Source organism: Dipodomys merriami, unplaced genomic scaffold, assembly GCF_024711535.1.
Source record: "Dipodomys merriami isolate MVZ:Mamm:240054 unplaced genomic scaffold, mDipMer1.0.p SCAF_64, whole genome shotgun sequence".
Classification (NCBI taxonomy): Eukaryota; Metazoa; Chordata; class Mammalia; order Rodentia; family Heteromyidae; genus Dipodomys; species Dipodomys merriami.
The window spans coordinates 2,340,661-2,356,847 of NW_027206224.1; the positions used below are offsets into that span (position 1 = coordinate 2,340,661).

A 16,187-nucleotide genomic window follows, 5' to 3' on the forward strand; every position below is an offset into this window, starting at 1 on the left:
AGAAACCCCTCCCCATCGTCCCCTCCGGGGCAGCCCTTTGCCGGAGTGGTCAGCCAGACCCACACCCAGGCCCTGGCGACAGGGAAGGGTGTGGCAACGCCTCCGGCGCAGGTGGAGCTTCTCTGGTCTTTGTACCTGGCACACCTGTTCTGGGCTGCTCCTTGGCTGTTGGTAGAGTTCCGGAGTTTGTTCCGGTCACCTCGGTAAATTGCTCTTCTCTTTCTAGGTCTTGACTGCAGTGACATCCCCTCTGTTCAGAAGAAAAGTCAAGATCCAGGTGGCCCCCTCCTCAGGTAAGACTGAGGCTTTTGAAAGGGGTGGCAGGCTAGGCCTCTCCTGGCCTGCTAGAGGGTTAATGTTTTTAGTGTAATGAAGTGCTATGTGAAATTGCTTAAGAACAGTTCTGCTGCCCAGTTTTAAGTTGGAAACTATTAGCTCCCCGGTTAATGGTCTAGGCAGGCCTGTCCTCTTGTGGGGTACAATGCCAGCCTAAAGGAGGTCTGTCTTGTCTCCTATGTCTGTGAAGAAAATACAAACTCCTTCAGTTCCCAGGAAAAGGACGAGTGGAAGGATACTAGTAAATTATCTAGAAAAATGAAACCAGTATCACTGCTCACCAAACAATAAAAACAAAGTTTTTAAATGCTAAAACCAAGAGCTGGTTATTATGAAATAGCCATTATCAAACAATCTGTAGGTAAATTGACACAACCTTGGTAGAAATCAATCTGGATCAGAAGCTTTAAAGTTGACCAGTCTCTCTTGCCCCCCCCCCCCCTCTCATAGGTTGTTGGGACTGAACTCTGGGCCTGGGCACTGTCCCTCAGCTCTTCAGCTTAAGGCTAGCACCCTACCACTTGAGCCACAGTGCCACTTCCAGCTTTTTTCTGCTTATGTGGTGCTGAGGAATCGAACCCAGTCCTCATGCATGCAAGGCAAGCGCTCTACCACTGAGCCAACTTCCCAGCCCAGACCAGTTCTCTTAAATTCATCCCAGAGAAATAACAAACTACTAGGAAATCTCGGGAATAAAAGCAGAAACTAAGAACATCATGACCTCCTGAGAATCAGGCACCTCAGACCAGGAGTCAAACAGCAAGATCATTAGAAGAACCCCCCACTTCCCAATATTAACAAAAATAATGTCCTCAGAGCTGCCAGGAGTGCCCCCAGGCTAGGAAGGAAGAGAGATTTAGGGGGCCGAGGTAGTGATAACTATGGGGGAACAAAAGAGGAAACTAGGCTGGCTGCCGGTGGTCACACCTTTAATCCTAGCTACTCAGGAGGCTGAGATCTGAGGATCACAGTTCAAAGACAACAAAAACTTCCAGGAGACTCTTATCTCCAATCAGATAAAGCCAGAATTGGCACTGTGGCTCAAGTGGTAGAGTGCTAGTCTTCAGCAAAAGAAGTCCAGGGACAAAAGCGAGTGAGCAAGCAGGAGAGGGGGGGAGAGAGAGAGAGAGAAAAGAAAGAAAGAAAGGGAGGAAAGGAGGGAGGGAGGAAGGAAGGAAGGAAAGAAAGAAAGGAAAGAAAGAAAGAAAGAAGGAAAGAAAGAAAGAAAGAAAGAAAGAAAGAAAGAAAGAGAAAGAAAGAAGAAAGAAAGAGGAGGCTGGGAAGGTGGCTCAGTGTTAGAGTGCTTGCCTTGCATGCCTAAGGCCCTGGGTTCGATTCCTCAGCACCACATAAGCAAAAAGAAAAAAGCCGGAAGTGGCGCTGTGGCTCAAGTGGTAGCGCACTAGCCTTGAGCTGAAGAGCTGAGGGACAGCGCCCAGGCCCAGAGTTCAGGCCCACATCTGGACCAAAAAAAAAAAGAAAGGAAGGAAGGAAGGAAGGAAGGAAGGAAAGAAAAAGAGATGGATGAAGCCAGCAACCTGCAGGAAAGGAGGAAGATATTAAGGTTGTCACTAAGACCACTGTAGGTTACAAGCGTAACCTTTAGGATGGAAGTCAAGCAGGAGTTTTGTCTTGTGGAACTTGAGGAACAAGGACAAGGCAGATAATGCAGGAACTGTCATTCTTCTTAAGAACTCCTCCTGGAAAGGATGGAGGCTTGGTGCTCATTTACATGTTTTAACATGCATTAACATATCATTTATAGTCAGCTTTGTTGGGAAAGGTAGAGAGAGAGAAGGGAAATTGTATTGAAGTGATCCAGCTTGTACCTCTCAGGAACTGTCATTTACTTCTGAGTCTCAGCTGACTCATCTGTACAGTGGGGCCAACTCTACCCTTGCAGTGTGGTTGTGCAGTTGGATGCACTCTCAGAGATAAGAGCATATCCTTGGAGGTGTTTGTTCTGTGGCATCTGCTTGAGGTCACAATTGGATCCAATATTTCTGCCTTTCTGATGCTCATTGTGTCCTTGTTGTGGACTGCTTCTTGGCTGGGGCCCCACCTCTGCAGGAAAAGAAAAAGGAATGAAAGAAGGCCACAGGTGGCCTGAGAGGAGATGGCTCGCTGAAGCTATTATGGTGCTCCTGGTCAGCAGGGGGCAGGGCTGTCATTTGTCAGGCAGGTGGCAGGCTTCCCATTACCTGTCCACTAGCCACACAGACAGGCAATAGAAAAAATACATATATATACTGAGGGCCTATAGGATGTGAAGTGGGGTACAAGCCTCATTCCTCATCTGGCCTCAGAGTTAGACAATAGACCCTTCTCTGGAAGTGTGGCCTAAGTGGTAGAGTACCTGTCTAGCCAGCACAGGGTCCTGAGTTCAAACTCTAATACTGCCGGAAAAAAAGAAAAACAAAAAACCAGAACTCTCATTCCTTAGGAAGAATTGAGTTGGAGTGATGAGCACCTCCCATGTGCTCCCAGAGTGCCCTTTGCACAAGGTCCCTGGTGCTGCAGAGACAACACACAAGCCCCTGTGCCTCTTGCTTAGAGGAATGGATTTGTTGACATAGGTTCAGCCTCCTGTCTCCACCTTAATAGATCTCTGCAAGGGTCAGATCTGTGTGATAGGAGCTGGGCACCTTTCTGGTGTGCAGTCTGTAAACCTGGACAATACATGTACAGAAACAACCAGCTGTCAAGACAAAAATGGCCTATGTAAGGCCAGCCAAGGACCCTCCTGAGGCCTGCAGGAACCCTGGGCACAACGGGGAGCAATGTGGTCAGGATTATGGAGGCTGACCTGCACTGCTGAAGGGATGTTATACCCGTGAGCCGCTAGAGATCTGCTTCTAGGCCCATGTTCCACACTCTTCCCCCCACCCCCATGTCTCTTCCTGGCCTCCAGGCAGAGATCTGGAGGTTGCAGTGGTCATCAACGGAGGGGTCCTGGCACCATGGTCCTTTCTGAGTGGCTACATCCCCCTTGCGTCCACTCTCAGTTTCCTGTCTGTCCCTCTATTGTCGCTGCCTCTTCCTGGTTCTCCACCTAACACCTTCCTATCCACGTACCTTCGGGGCGAACCAGCACCCTGAGTTCACACACTAAGGAGGCAAGGTGTCTCTGTTGCTGCAAATTTTCAGGCACTTGCAGGTAAAATGCCACAAGCAGTCATGTCTGATATGCTGGTACTCTTGAATCCCTGTTTTAACAGCTGCTGTTGCGGGCCCTGCCCCTGTCCACCAGCATGACGTGGGGGTGTCTGACCATACCCCCAGCTTCTTGGCTCAGACTCTAGGCTTGAAGGACTCTCAACATCGCTGCCTCCTGCCTGACACCTGCAGGTCCTGCTTGGTCGCCAGACCATCCCTTCCCACTGACCCTTCACAGAGGTTGCCAATGGATTTGCTTCTTGGTGTCAGTGGATTTACTTTCTACCTGTATCACCAAAGCAACTGCCTCTTTCTGAGCAGAAAAAATTTCCACTAAAAATTAAAAGATTAAGGCTCAGGAGCCCTAATACCTCATAGTCCCAGAGGACTTAGGCACAAAACAAGAATAACCTTTTTCAGTCCCCACACTGAGGCAGTGAGGCATGAATCTCCACTTATCCTGGATTCAGGGTGGGGGAATCACAATTGTTACCAGTATGAAGAGGAGGAAGTGGGGTCGAGAGGTAGATCTGGCTATGTTTTTGGAAATCAAAGGCCATCAATCAAGGCAGTTTGGAGCATCAAATAAATGGACTATAACATAGCAAACCAGAGCCTTCCTCCACTGGCCAGGATGGGCTGGGTGATGCTATGGTTAAAATCCAAAGTAGTAGCCAAGCACTGGTGGCTCTTGCCTATAATCCCAGCTACTCAGGAGGCTGAGATCTGAGGGTTGCAGTTTGTAGCCAGCCTGGTCAAGAAAGTCTGTGAGACTCTTATCTCCAATTAACCAAAAACAGCCAGAAGTAGAGCTGTGCCTCAAGTAGTAGAGAGCTAGACATGAGCAAAAAAAACTCAGGCTCAATGCCCAGGACCTGAGTTCAAGCCCCAGGACTGGCACGCACATGCGCATGCTTGCACGCACGCACACACATACACACACACAAAATCAAAGATAGTATTATTTTTGCTCTCGTGGGCTGATGGGCCCTGCTCCATGCCTCCTCATCCTGAGCCCTAGCTGATGGAACAATTACCATTTAAGCTCTGTGGGTCAATGTGGCATTGGGAAAGAACTCTGGAATGTCTTACTCCTGATATTAGCAGACTAAGAAGTTAGACTATCCTCTGTGCCCACTGTGGCTGTTCCAGAGGCCAAGGGAAGGGATGAGGCCGGAGTCCTGGACCAGGCCTGGAGGGAGATGCAGACAAAGGGAAATCTCTACTCACCACTTTACCCAGGCAAAGCAGGTTACGTATTTAAGTAGCCACTCCTGAGTGGAGATGTATCACTGACTACACTAGTCATCTGAGTACACATAGCTGTTACAACTAGAGCCCAGAGTTCTGTCTCCTCTTTCAGAAGTGTAGGATTCAATACTGTTGCCACCCCCAAAGGGGTAGCTGTTGGTTGGAACCCAGAGCCCCATAGGACCTGTAGTGTTGGAGGAAGACAGATTTGGAGGCAGAATTTAGAAAACTCCCATAATCTCTTCCCCATGGGTCTTGGACTTGGACAAATGACTGATCTACTGTTTAAGCAAACAGACTCCAAGTCCCAGCTCCCAGGATAGCTGACTACAGCTGACTCCCTGAATCCCCTTCCCAAGTATATACAGTAGATACACTGGACAGCCTTACGGGTAGCTTGAAGAACTCCTCACACATACAGCCTTTTCTTCAGCCTGAGCTGGGTACCCTCTCTCTGAAGGGCAGAGTCCTGGTTGGTTCTCAGTGGCCTTTAACCAGAAATCCCCCAAAGAGTCCAGAACAAGGGCCTCAGGCCTCAGCAGGAAGTGAGAGTTGGGCCTCAGCCCAGAAAGCCCAGCCCTCTGGCTCAGCTGCCCCAGCGTTGGTGACACGCGGACACCTGCTCTTATTTACTCACCCTCACTCATTGACTGTTTGATCTCTGCATAAATTCTCCTCCAGAACTCAATTTGTTAAGTATTCTTTGCATAGAAAAGTTCAAGCTGAATGTGAAATGATTGCCTTCGGAAGAATTTCAGCAAGTCTGTTCTGTTTCAGGAAGGTTTGTTGTCTTCATCTGTGTTCTCTGGTGCCTGGAAATGCCCACACATCGCTCAGACAGCCAACCCATTCCAAGAGGAAATGCTGTGCTGGAAACACAGCCGATCCCAGGGTCTGCAGAAATGCTAGCATTCATGTGCACTTAGGTTTAAAATCTTCCTCCTCCAGAAGGCAGGTTGTCATTCCTTCTAGAGCAAAGTGTGTTCAAGCCTTGTTTGCCTCACAAGCCATTGACTCAGCCTTTGTGGCAGGGAGATAAAGACTTTGTTGAGGCACACACAGTCTCATCAGCAGGACTGAGAGAAGCAAAAGGCCTCTGGTTGCCATCCCTGAGAATGGTCTCCTATGGGTGGAGATGGTTTGGGCCAGCAAGGGGCATGCTGAGGGGTCTTCCTTGGCACTCAATAAGCAGATACCAGAGAATTTACCAAAGGCAGATAAGGCAACCTGCTGAGGAGTTCCAGGATGCCCTGCTTGTGGCTATTGCTGAGGCTCAGCTCAAACTCAGACCCCAGTACCCAGGCAGGCTCAGGGTGCTTGAGGATAAAAGGCCCAGGCTAGACTGGCAGGAGCCCCATGGCTTCTGCTTGAGCAGCTCTAGAGAGCTGGATCTGCTTCAGGCAAGTTCTTGAGAGTAACACCAGGGTCTTTGTAGCATGGGGCAGTTCAGGCACAAGTTTTGGTGCCTGTCCTTCTAGCAGTGCCCTTTGTGGGTCACCAGTAGATGAAGCTGAATTAGTAAGTAGTGGAAGGTAGGGAGGTCAGATCTTCAAACTCAGTCTTCTTCTGTGCCTCCGATTACTCTCTCCTCTGTGCTTCCCATTGCTCTAGAGGCAAAGCTCCAGGGGCTTTGCTATTTTAAACATCAGATTGTCTTGGTATCCCTGGCTCCTGCTCCAGCTTGAGATTTCCTTACCTCCTTTCCTCCCTCCCTCTCTCCCTCCTTCCTCTCTCCTTCCCTCACTCACTCTCTTCCTTGCTTCCTCCCTCCCTCCTTCTTTCTCTGCCTGCCTGCCTGCCTTCCTTCCTTCCTTCCTTATTTTTGCTATTGTTTTGGGATTGAATCTGGGGCCTCATACTTGCTAGGAAAGTATTCTGCCACTTGAGCTATGCTTAGTCCTTTTTGTTTTGTTTTGTTTTGTTTTTTCCTGAAACAGATGTTGATGGTTTTGCTCAGACTAGCCTCAAACTCAGATACTTCTATCTGTACCTTCCAAATAGCTGGGGTTACTGATTTGTTCCACCACACCAGGCTTGCTGTCCAATCAGAGACAAGTCAGCTTCCTGCAGGCTTTCTGAGTTCTGACAGAAATGCAGAAGCTGGCTGGTGAAAAGAATATCCCAGAGCTGCTTGCAGCCTCTTCCTCCTCTCAGAAACCACATGATGTATTCATAGCTCCTGCACAAGGTTTCTTTTTGAAAATTTTATGGCTCTTTTGTCTGCACCTGGCTTCTGCAGAGGCCTATGACTGAAGCTTGTACAAGCAACCCACAACAGACAGCTTGGATGGTATCCTGCCAGAAGACAGGTTCTGACATCTCCTACATGGTCCTTGCCCTTCATCTGGAAGAGTAGGTACCTCTTTGTAAGGCTAGCTAGGCCACATGAAGGAAACTCTGAAGGCTCCAGCTGCATGTGTGTGTGTGTGTGTGTGTGCGCGCGCGTGCGTGCGTGCGTGTGTGTGTGCACGCGTGTTGGGGATCAAACCAAGGGCTTGGCAGATACTAAACATGTACTGTACCACTTAGCTGGACCCCAACTCTCTTAAGGGCCTTTACAGCAAGGAGATCATGCTGGTGATCATGGCAGAGACAAGTTAGTCTCTATACTAAGCACTGAGCATATGTGGCCCTTTCTAACCATCCCAGAGGATGACCCATGTTTAATCAGGAGAAAACTAAGGGCTCAGAAGCATCCTTTAGGCAAGGTGTCCAATATCCAGCAGGAAGACCTGGCCCCAGAGTTTGTATGGACATCTGTCTGTTCAAGTTGCTGTCTCTCTCCAACGGGTGTGCTGAGCCACACAGATCCCATGAGAACTTGAGTCCCCTTGGATTCAGAAAAGGGTCTCTACTCCGCCAATCAGGAGAAGCACAGATGGAGGCAAAGCTGAGAAGAACTGCATTTTAGAAAGATCACATACCTGATGAGTATAAATACAGCACGATCTCTTTAGTGGCAAGTGACAAAAACCCAAGTCAAAGTGACTATAGCCAAAAAAAAAAAAAAAAAAAAAGAGGATAGGGATTTGCTGACTCATTAATTAAAAAGTCTATGGATTGTGTGGCTGCAGGCACCAGGCGATCAGAGCTCAATATGTCACTAAGACTTGGTCTCTCTCCTTCAAGCCCTAATGTCTTTTTTTCCTCTGAATTGGATTCTCTCTCAAGGAAGGTTCCAGATGCCTCAGGCTCTCTGTGCAATACTTTCAACTCAGAGGAAATAGAGGCTTCTTTCCTGCGGGAAAGCTGAGTTTGGTTCTGCTTGGGATCAGAGGGAACTAGAGTGCAGTTCAGCCTGACCTGGCTTCCTGCCCTCCCTTTTGAGTATTATCAGGGCAATGGTCTGCCTCAACCAGAGAAATAGAACAGGGAGGGTGTAGGCAATATGGAGGTGTTTGGATCTAGAAGGATGAATAGACAGTTGTTACCTGGCACACCTATGTCCATGGGCATCACTGCTATAGCCCACATATTCATGCCCAACCCCAGACCCCCAATTCTTCTGTGTGTGTGTGTGTGTGTTGTGTGTGTGTGTGTGTGTGTGTGTGTTGTGTGTGTGTGTGTGTGTGCATGCTCATGCGCACGCGCCTGTTTTGGAGTATGAACTCAGGGCCTGCGCACTATCCTTGAGCTTTACTGTTCAAGGATAGTACTCTACCACTTGAGTCATAGCTCCACTTCTGGCTTTTTGTTGGTAGTTAATTGGAGATAAGAGTCTCTTGGACTTTCCTTCCCAGGCTAGCTTTGAATCATGATCCTCAGATCTCAGCCTCTTGAGTATCTAAGATTATAGGTGTGAGCCACCAGCACCTAGCCCCAGACCTCAATTCCGTCTGGGATGTGGTTTTCACCTGGGTTTGCCTGCTCCATCCCACTCAGAAACACATTAGTCTCTCTTCAATCTTTCTGTCCTCCCAGTGACGAGCTGACTCCAAGTTTCAGCAGCTCAGAGCTCAGGTTGCCATGCCAACTCCCGAGGTAGCATCAGGCAGAATGTGCTGGCCCCAGCTCCGTGCTGCTGGCGGATGCAGGCACATTTGGGTAATTGGATTGGAGCAACCCACAGGCCTTTCCTGTGGAAACCTGGGACCTGGCCCAGCTCCTATTTAGACATGAGCATGGACACAAAGAGAACTTGGAGAGGAGGGTCCTTTGCTCCAGGACAACTTGGGTCTAGGAAGAGAGTGCTCAGCAGGCCCAAGGGTTAGTAAAGGAAAGATAAGTCCTCTCCTAATGCCCAAATGAGCCAACTGCAGACCTCAATTAATCAGAAGCTTCCCAAAGCTCAGAGCTTCCCCATTCCTCTCCCCCACCCCCCACCTTGGCCCAGAGCTGGTGCAGGCCTTCACAAAGCAGCCAGGGCTTGCCTTGCCTAACAGAGAACTGGCTTACTTACTCATTGCAGAAGAAATTCAGAATCAAAGTCAGCATCCCTCTGGACCCTTTGAAGCTGCTCTGCAGGCGGGCTCTGTACACCAGCAAGCTTGGAGCCGAGTTCCTGTCCCAGGGTCTGTGATACTTTGGCATCCAGTGGCAGCAGTCCCATGTAGTTGCCCCTCCCCCCAAAAGAAAAACAAATCCAGTGCTCAGCTTCACCTTCCCCAGAGAGGACCATTCCTGGTGAGAATAGAGCAGAGTATCTCAGGTGAGAGACCACGACTCAGAGGAGACCTCTGAGAAGCCACTTTCCCCCCTTTCCCAGGCTGTGGTGCCTGCAGGTCTCCGTTAGCAAGCGTCTCAGTGGTGACGGGTGAGCTGGTAGAAGCAGCCATACTGGAATTGGGATTGCTTGCTGTCAATGTCCCTGGATACCTAGAAATGGCGAGTACCTCTGGGGTCCGGCCATGGTCCACTTTCTCCTCTCCCAAATGGTCTTTCAATTGTCTGGATTTCCAGACATCTCTAGGTATGACCCCTCCTGTCCAGGTCAACTTGTGAACTGTAGGGCCCTCTGCCCCTCTATCTATCCTAGATATATGGCACAGTATAGTTCCTACTGCAGCAGAAAGAGACAAGTTAGCAAAGGCGATGGCTCTGGCCCAAACAGTGTAGGGACATCTCTGAGGCCCATGGAGGCATTCTGAGTCAGAGTCCTAGAATCTTGAGCCTGGGCTCAGATCAGCCTCCAAACAGGGCAGAGAACACAGGCTTGGAAGAGAGGAAAAAGCATATGAGGGTGAACCTGTGGAGAGAGTGGAAGGGTGAAGAGGAGGGAAGGAAGTAGAGCTGGCAAGGTCACCATGGTCCTCTCTAGTCCTCATGAGAAGTGCCAGGATCTCATGCAGTTGAGTCGTTGAGGGCAGAGCCGTAAAGCCCAGGTGAAGGCAAGGCAGATCTCTGTTTCTAGAACATAAGAGCCTGGCTTCTTGGAGCACTGCCTGGATCACTGTGTAACACCTCTTGGTGTTACATCTTGGACCCAAGGCTCTGGAGTAAACCCCAGGGTATACCAGGATCTCTGAGGATATAAGGGCATCTAGGAATCTAGCCCAGCCCTAGAGACCGTGGTGTTTGGAGGGTGGCTTTGGGTAACCCTGGAAACCACATACCAGGATTTGCAAAGAGGATCAACCCAGGGGTGACTATTGGTCTTCATTCACATAAGGAACCTTAAAGGACAATCTAGTCTAAGAGGCTGAGCTGCAGAAGCTCAGAACACATGGGTTTGGATGACTCCATCAGAGGTGCCCTGTGGTGGGCTCTGCTGGGCAAAGCTGCCCTCCCCCCCAAGAGCATGGGAGAAAACAGGGCATGGAGGAGAAGGGATTCCTCGCCCAGAGGCAGAGCCTGGGCAGGCCACACCCACAATGTCCAGCCTGCCAAAGCAGCACCAGCAAGATAGAGAGGCCTGGAGCAGCTGAGCCCCGGCCTGTGTCCGGCCAGCCCAGGAAAGCCACATCCTACTGTGGCCATACCTCTTGAGGACAAGGGAACTCTCTAGAAGTTGCCAGCCTCTAATGTGTAAATGCAGCACTCCTCCTTCATGGGGAAAGTGTAGATCAGACTAATTAATGTGTGTGGTTTGTTTACCCTCCTTTCATTTCCCTGAGACAAAATAATTAACCACAGAGCTTTAGAAACCCATTCATCAGTGGCAGTCCTTCTGTGTTTCCTATGGCTCAGCTTCTATGTGTAGATGCAGGGACCCCGTGTGGGGCAGGGACAGTGGCAGCACCTGGGACAGCTCCTATCTACAGCACTGCAGGAGAGCCTAGTGAGGGGGGCTTGGATCAGGGGAGGGCCAGCTATGAAGGGCCTGGCATGGGAGCAGAAAGGCCCAGGAGGCTCAGGGCTCCATTGATTTAGAGGATCAGTGTGGTGGCACTTCTGTCACTTGCTCCTGGGGCTGCCAGCCACCTCAAATCCCAGCTAAACACTAAATGATAACAAAAACACCTCTGACCACTCATCGCCACTGCCAGGAGGGGAGTTGCTCAGAAGCATTTCTGGGGTCACAGCTAGAATGAGGGAGAACAGGCCAGCTGAAGGGGTCTCTCTTTCCTTACCCCCCCCCCAAATCCCTGTCTCAGTTCATAGCAGAGTGCAGCTTGGGCCAAGATGCACTGGACAGAAGGTTTCTCATAGAAACACTCCCACATCCTTTTTTTGTTTTTGTTTTGTGCTGGTCCAGGGGCTTGAACTCAGGGCCTGAATGCTGTCCCTGAGCTTCTTTTGTTCAAAGCTAGGACTCTACCACTTGAGCCACAGTGCTACTTCCAGCTTTTTCTGAGTAGTTTATTGGAGATAAAGACTCTCACAGGACTTTTGTGGCCCAGCTGGCTTTGAACTGCAATCCTCAGATCTCAGCCTCCTGAATAGCTGGGATAACAGGCATGAGCCACTAGCACCAGGCACAGAAACCCTTTGATGAGACCACACCCACCCATAGTCAAAGCACAGGGGTTTAGCCACCTTGTAAAACCAAGCCAGCACTACCTTGAGGGCAGCAAGGTCCAAACCCTGCAGAGGAGCCTTGGGAGACCCCATCCCATCCACCATTGTTCTTGCAGAAACTGGCCTCTCTTAGCTCTGGTCATCTGATGAGACAGTCCAGCTCCTGAATTTCCCAAAGACCTGGCACAGAGCCAGCTGTGGTCTGCGGTTTGCGTGGACACACCTGCAGCTCTGAATGGAGACCTTCCTGTGCTCACTTCCAACGGATTGCCCCTGAGGAAAGGAAAACCCTTGTGCACAATGATGATCAGAACCAGATACAGCCATCAGCTTCAGGGTCATCTTTAGATGGGGATGGAGGCTACAAGGTGCTTGGGCCACCAACTCGCTGCATAGACAACCCCTTCTACCATGGTACTGAGCTGGGCAAACAGCTGCCTCTTTCACCAGGGGCAGCTCCGATCAACCTCCACTCATTCATCCCAGCTCTGGAGCACCTGTGACTGCCAGCCTGGGGCTCTGTCACTGAGCCACATCTCCACCTCACCCCCATCCCATTTTGTTGAGACAAGTTCTCCCTATGTAGCCCAGCATGGACTCAAATTTATAATCCTTCTGGGATTATAAACTACCAAGCCCAACTCTAAACTGAGTCTTCAACGAGAGTGAGTGAGGCAGGGAGAGGGGGCTGAGGGCTGGGAGATACCAGTGTGAGAACTCCACAGGTCTGTGGAGGTGGAAGTCTTGAGCTACTGTAGAGAGTGGGGGCTGGTGATGGAGCAGCAAGGTGAAACCCTAGGCCCACATTGGGAGGGGGGATTCTTAGTGGGCAGAAGGAACAGATGGGAACATGTGGACTGAGAAAGAGCAGTCCAGATAATACCCAGGCCTCTGGCTTGAGTGACCAAGGATTCAGAAAGGAAGAGAGGGGCCAGGATGAATGATGGCCCCACAGGCCCAGACCCACGCAGGTGCCAGTGTAGAGGCAGGCTAGGAAGGACTTCCAGCTGATCTGGTCATAAAAATGCCAGGCGAGGGGCTGGGAAGGTGGCTCCGTGGTAGAGCTGCTTGCCTTGCGATCATGAGGCCCTGGGTTTGGATTCCTCAGCACCACATAAGCAGAAAAAGCTGGAAGTAGTGCAGAGCGCTCGCCTTGAGCTGAAGAGCTGAGCGACAGTGCCCAGGCCCAGAGTTCAGGCCCCACGACCAACAACAAAAAAAAAAAAACCAGGTGAGGCCTCCACAAGTTTCACTCTGAAGGAGCACTGGGGGTCCCTGGAGACCAGGTAAACTTGAGTTTCTTGTCTTTATTGGTGTCACAGCACAACAAGTGCACCAAGTAGCCTCTGCTGGGTGGGGCCCTGGGCCAGCTCCAAAACTCAGAGTCTCCCAAGAGCCTGGGACAGGAACCCAGAGTGGATGTATTCAGTTGCTGCAGGCCTTGCCTGGGTTGCATCTTGTAGGACAGGACAAGCAAAGGTTGAATAAAGTTTGGGTCAGATCCATGCAGGCCCCAGGAGCTTTTCCAACCATCTCAAGGACTGGCAGGGCCTTGCAAGTAGAAGTTGATGATGCCTAGGCCATGCTGGGTCCTCATTGGCTGCGGTTCTGCTGAGGGTAGAGCATAGCACCTGACCCAGGCTGTGGGCAGGCATGGTTGCACAGCGGTAGAGCTGCCCTGCCTCAGGTCCCGCCAACCACACTGCCTTCTGCCCCAGGACCTTCTGGCCCCCTTTCGCAGTCCTGATCTAGGCAGCCCTCAGTGACAAGTGACAGTGTTTGCAACTTTTCTGACCCATGGTCATTGCCTGCCCTAAAAGACTTCTTCCAGTCTCAGCTAATGCATCCTCTGGGGTCCCCTGCATGTCCTCACTGTACCCACAAAGCTGTGCCCCTGGAAGACCTAGGTCATTTTTGTTGTTGTTGGTTATTGGGCTTGAACTCAGGGCCTGGGCACTGTCCCTGAGCTTTTTTTGCTCAAGGTTAGTACTCTAGCCCATTGAGCCACAGTGCTACTTCTGGTTTACTGGTGGTTGATTGGACATAGAATTTCACGGATTTTCCTACCTGGTCTGGCTTTGAACTACAATCCTTAGATCTCAGTCTCCTGAGTAGCTAGAATTATAGGTGTGAGCCACCAACACCGGGCTTGACCCAGGTCATTTCTAAGTAATTAGGTTACAAGGTCAAGATGGTCAATCCAGTCATCAAGCCATTTAAGAAAACAAAACATAGATAGGCTGGGCACAGGTAACTCACACCTGTAATCTTAGTACTGAGGAGGCTGAGATCTGAGGATCATGGTTCAAAGCCAGCCTGGGCAGGAAAAGTCTGTGAGATTCTTATCCCTACTAAACCACCAGAAATGGTGCTATGGCTCAAGTGGTAGAGCACTAGCCTTGAGCTGCAGAGCTCAGGGACAGTGCCTAGGCCTACAATTCAAGCCCCATGACCAACAACAACAAAACCCCCAAAACATACAGATAAATGGAATGTACCAGGGCCCTCTCTTGCCCCTAAATGTCCCATATGGGCCTGTAGGCTCTGGCATGCTCCCTGAAAGATCACTAACACCCCCACTTTCTGTCTTTGCAGGTTCTCAGCAAACCTTGGCGGCTCAGCATGGCCTACTGAGATGAACCATGACCTACCGACTAACATTCACCACTAACCATCCAGAGCTGAATCTTGACAGGAGGTGATTCATCCTTCAACGGCCCCCCCCAACTTGCCCACCCCGGCCAGAAAAGTGCCCTGGCTGCCACGGACACCATGTAGTAGGGCTGGCCGCAGCGCCCAGTGAGCTGCGATGGTTTTGCACACGACCCCCTTTCCTAATAGCTGTCTGTCTGCTCTTCACGCTGTGTCCTGGGCCCTCATCTTCCCATGTTACTGGCTGGTGGACCGACTGTTGGCCTCCTTCATACCCACCACCTATGAGAAGCGCCAGAGGGCTGATGACCCGTGCTGCCTGCAGCTCTTCTGCACTGTCCTCTTCACACCCATCTACCTGGCCCTGCTTGTGGCTGCTCTGCCCTTCGCCTTTCTTGGGTTCCTCTTCTGGTCCCCCCTGCAGTCTGCCCGTAGGCACTACATCTACTCACGGCTGGAGGACAAGGTTGGCGGGGCGGCCCTGCTCAGCGAATGGAAGGGCACAGGGGCTGGCAAAAGCTTCTGTTTTGCCACTGCCAATCTCTGCCTCCTCCCTGACTCACTTGCTAGGCTCAACAATGTTTTCAACACCCAAGCACGGGCCAAAGAGATTGGGCAGAGGATCCGCAATGGGGCTGCCCGGCCCCAGATCAAAATCTACATCGATTCACCCACCAACACTTCCATTAGCGCGGCCAGCTTCAGCAGCCTGGTGTCACCACAGAGCAGTGATAGTGGGGCCAGAGCCATCCCTGGGAGCATTAAAAGGACAGCCTCCGTGGAATACAAGGGTGATGGCGGGCGCCAGCCCAGTGATGAGGCTGCCAATGGCCCAGCCTCTGGGGACCCGTCTGATGGCTGCAGCCTTGAGGATGCCTGCATAGTGCGCATCGGGAGCGAGGAGGGAGGCCGGCCGCCAGAAGCCGATGACTCTGCCACTGGGAACCAAGCCAGGAATGGGGCCACTGGAGGCCCGAAGGGTCAGACACCCAACCACAATCAACATGATGGGGATTCGGGGAGCCTGGGCAGCCCCTCCGCCTCCAGGGAGTCCCTGGTGAAGGCACGAGCTGGGCCAGATAGCGGCAGCGGCGGCAGCGGCGGCGGCGGCGGCGGGGATACAGGTGCCAACAGCAAGCTCCTGTACAAGGCCTCGATGGTGAAGAAGGCGGCGCGCAGGAGACGGCATCCCGACGAGGCCTTCGACCATGAGGTCTCAGCCTTCTTCCCTGCCAACCTAGACTTCCTGTGCCTGCAGGAAGTGTTTGACAAGCGGGCGGCGGCTAAGTTGAAAGACCAGCTGCATGGCTACTTCGAGTACATCCTGTACGATGTAGGGGTCTACGCCTGTCATGGCTGCTGCAATTTCAAGTGTCTCAACAGTGGCCTCTTCTTTGCCAGCCGCTACCCCGTCATGGACGTGGCCTATCACTGTTACCCCAATGGGTGCAGCTTCGATGCCCTGGCCTCTAAGGGAGCTCTGTTTCTCAAGGTAAGAGCCCTTGGCCAAACCTACACCATCCTAACTGGTACCCAAGCCACATGTCTGCGGGGGAGGGATGTTAAAATGGAAGGTAGAAAAGGGTTTCCATGAAGCTAGACCAGAGGATTCCCCAGCTCAGGAACAAGGGAAACATACAGGCATAAGGTCAAAGGCCATGGTTCCAGACTTAGTGAGTGATCTGAGCCCACTCCTCAGACCACCTCAGATCTGAGCTGCCATCTTCCCATCTGTAAAATGGGAGCAAGCAAGGTGGGAGTGAATCAGCACAGCAAAACCCAGAAGGAGGTCCGAGCCTCTGCCCGCATAGTGGGTGTGGTGATGATAGCTGCTAGCCATGATGATGGTGGTGGAGACAGGTGGGAAGAGGAACTGGGCCCTATCTCCATTCACA

At 51.2% G+C, this 16,187-nt stretch overlaps 1 protein-coding gene across 2 annotated transcripts in view; it reads left to right on the forward strand.

Moving 5' to 3' along the window:
- LOC138815377 (sphingomyelin phosphodiesterase 3-like) overlaps window positions 1-16,187 on the forward strand; it is a 92,086-nt gene that overhangs the window by 61,910 nt on the left and 13,989 nt on the right. For both annotated transcript variants that reach the window (XM_070004728.1, XM_070004729.1), the window contains exons 2-3: window positions 227-293; window positions 14,236-15,784. In XM_070004728.1, coding sequence (XP_069860829.1) covers window positions 14,450-15,784 — 1,335 coding nt within the window. In that variant the 5' untranslated portion in view covers window positions 227-293; window positions 14,236-14,449. The remainder of the gene's footprint in view (window positions 1-226; window positions 294-14,235; window positions 15,785-16,187) is intronic.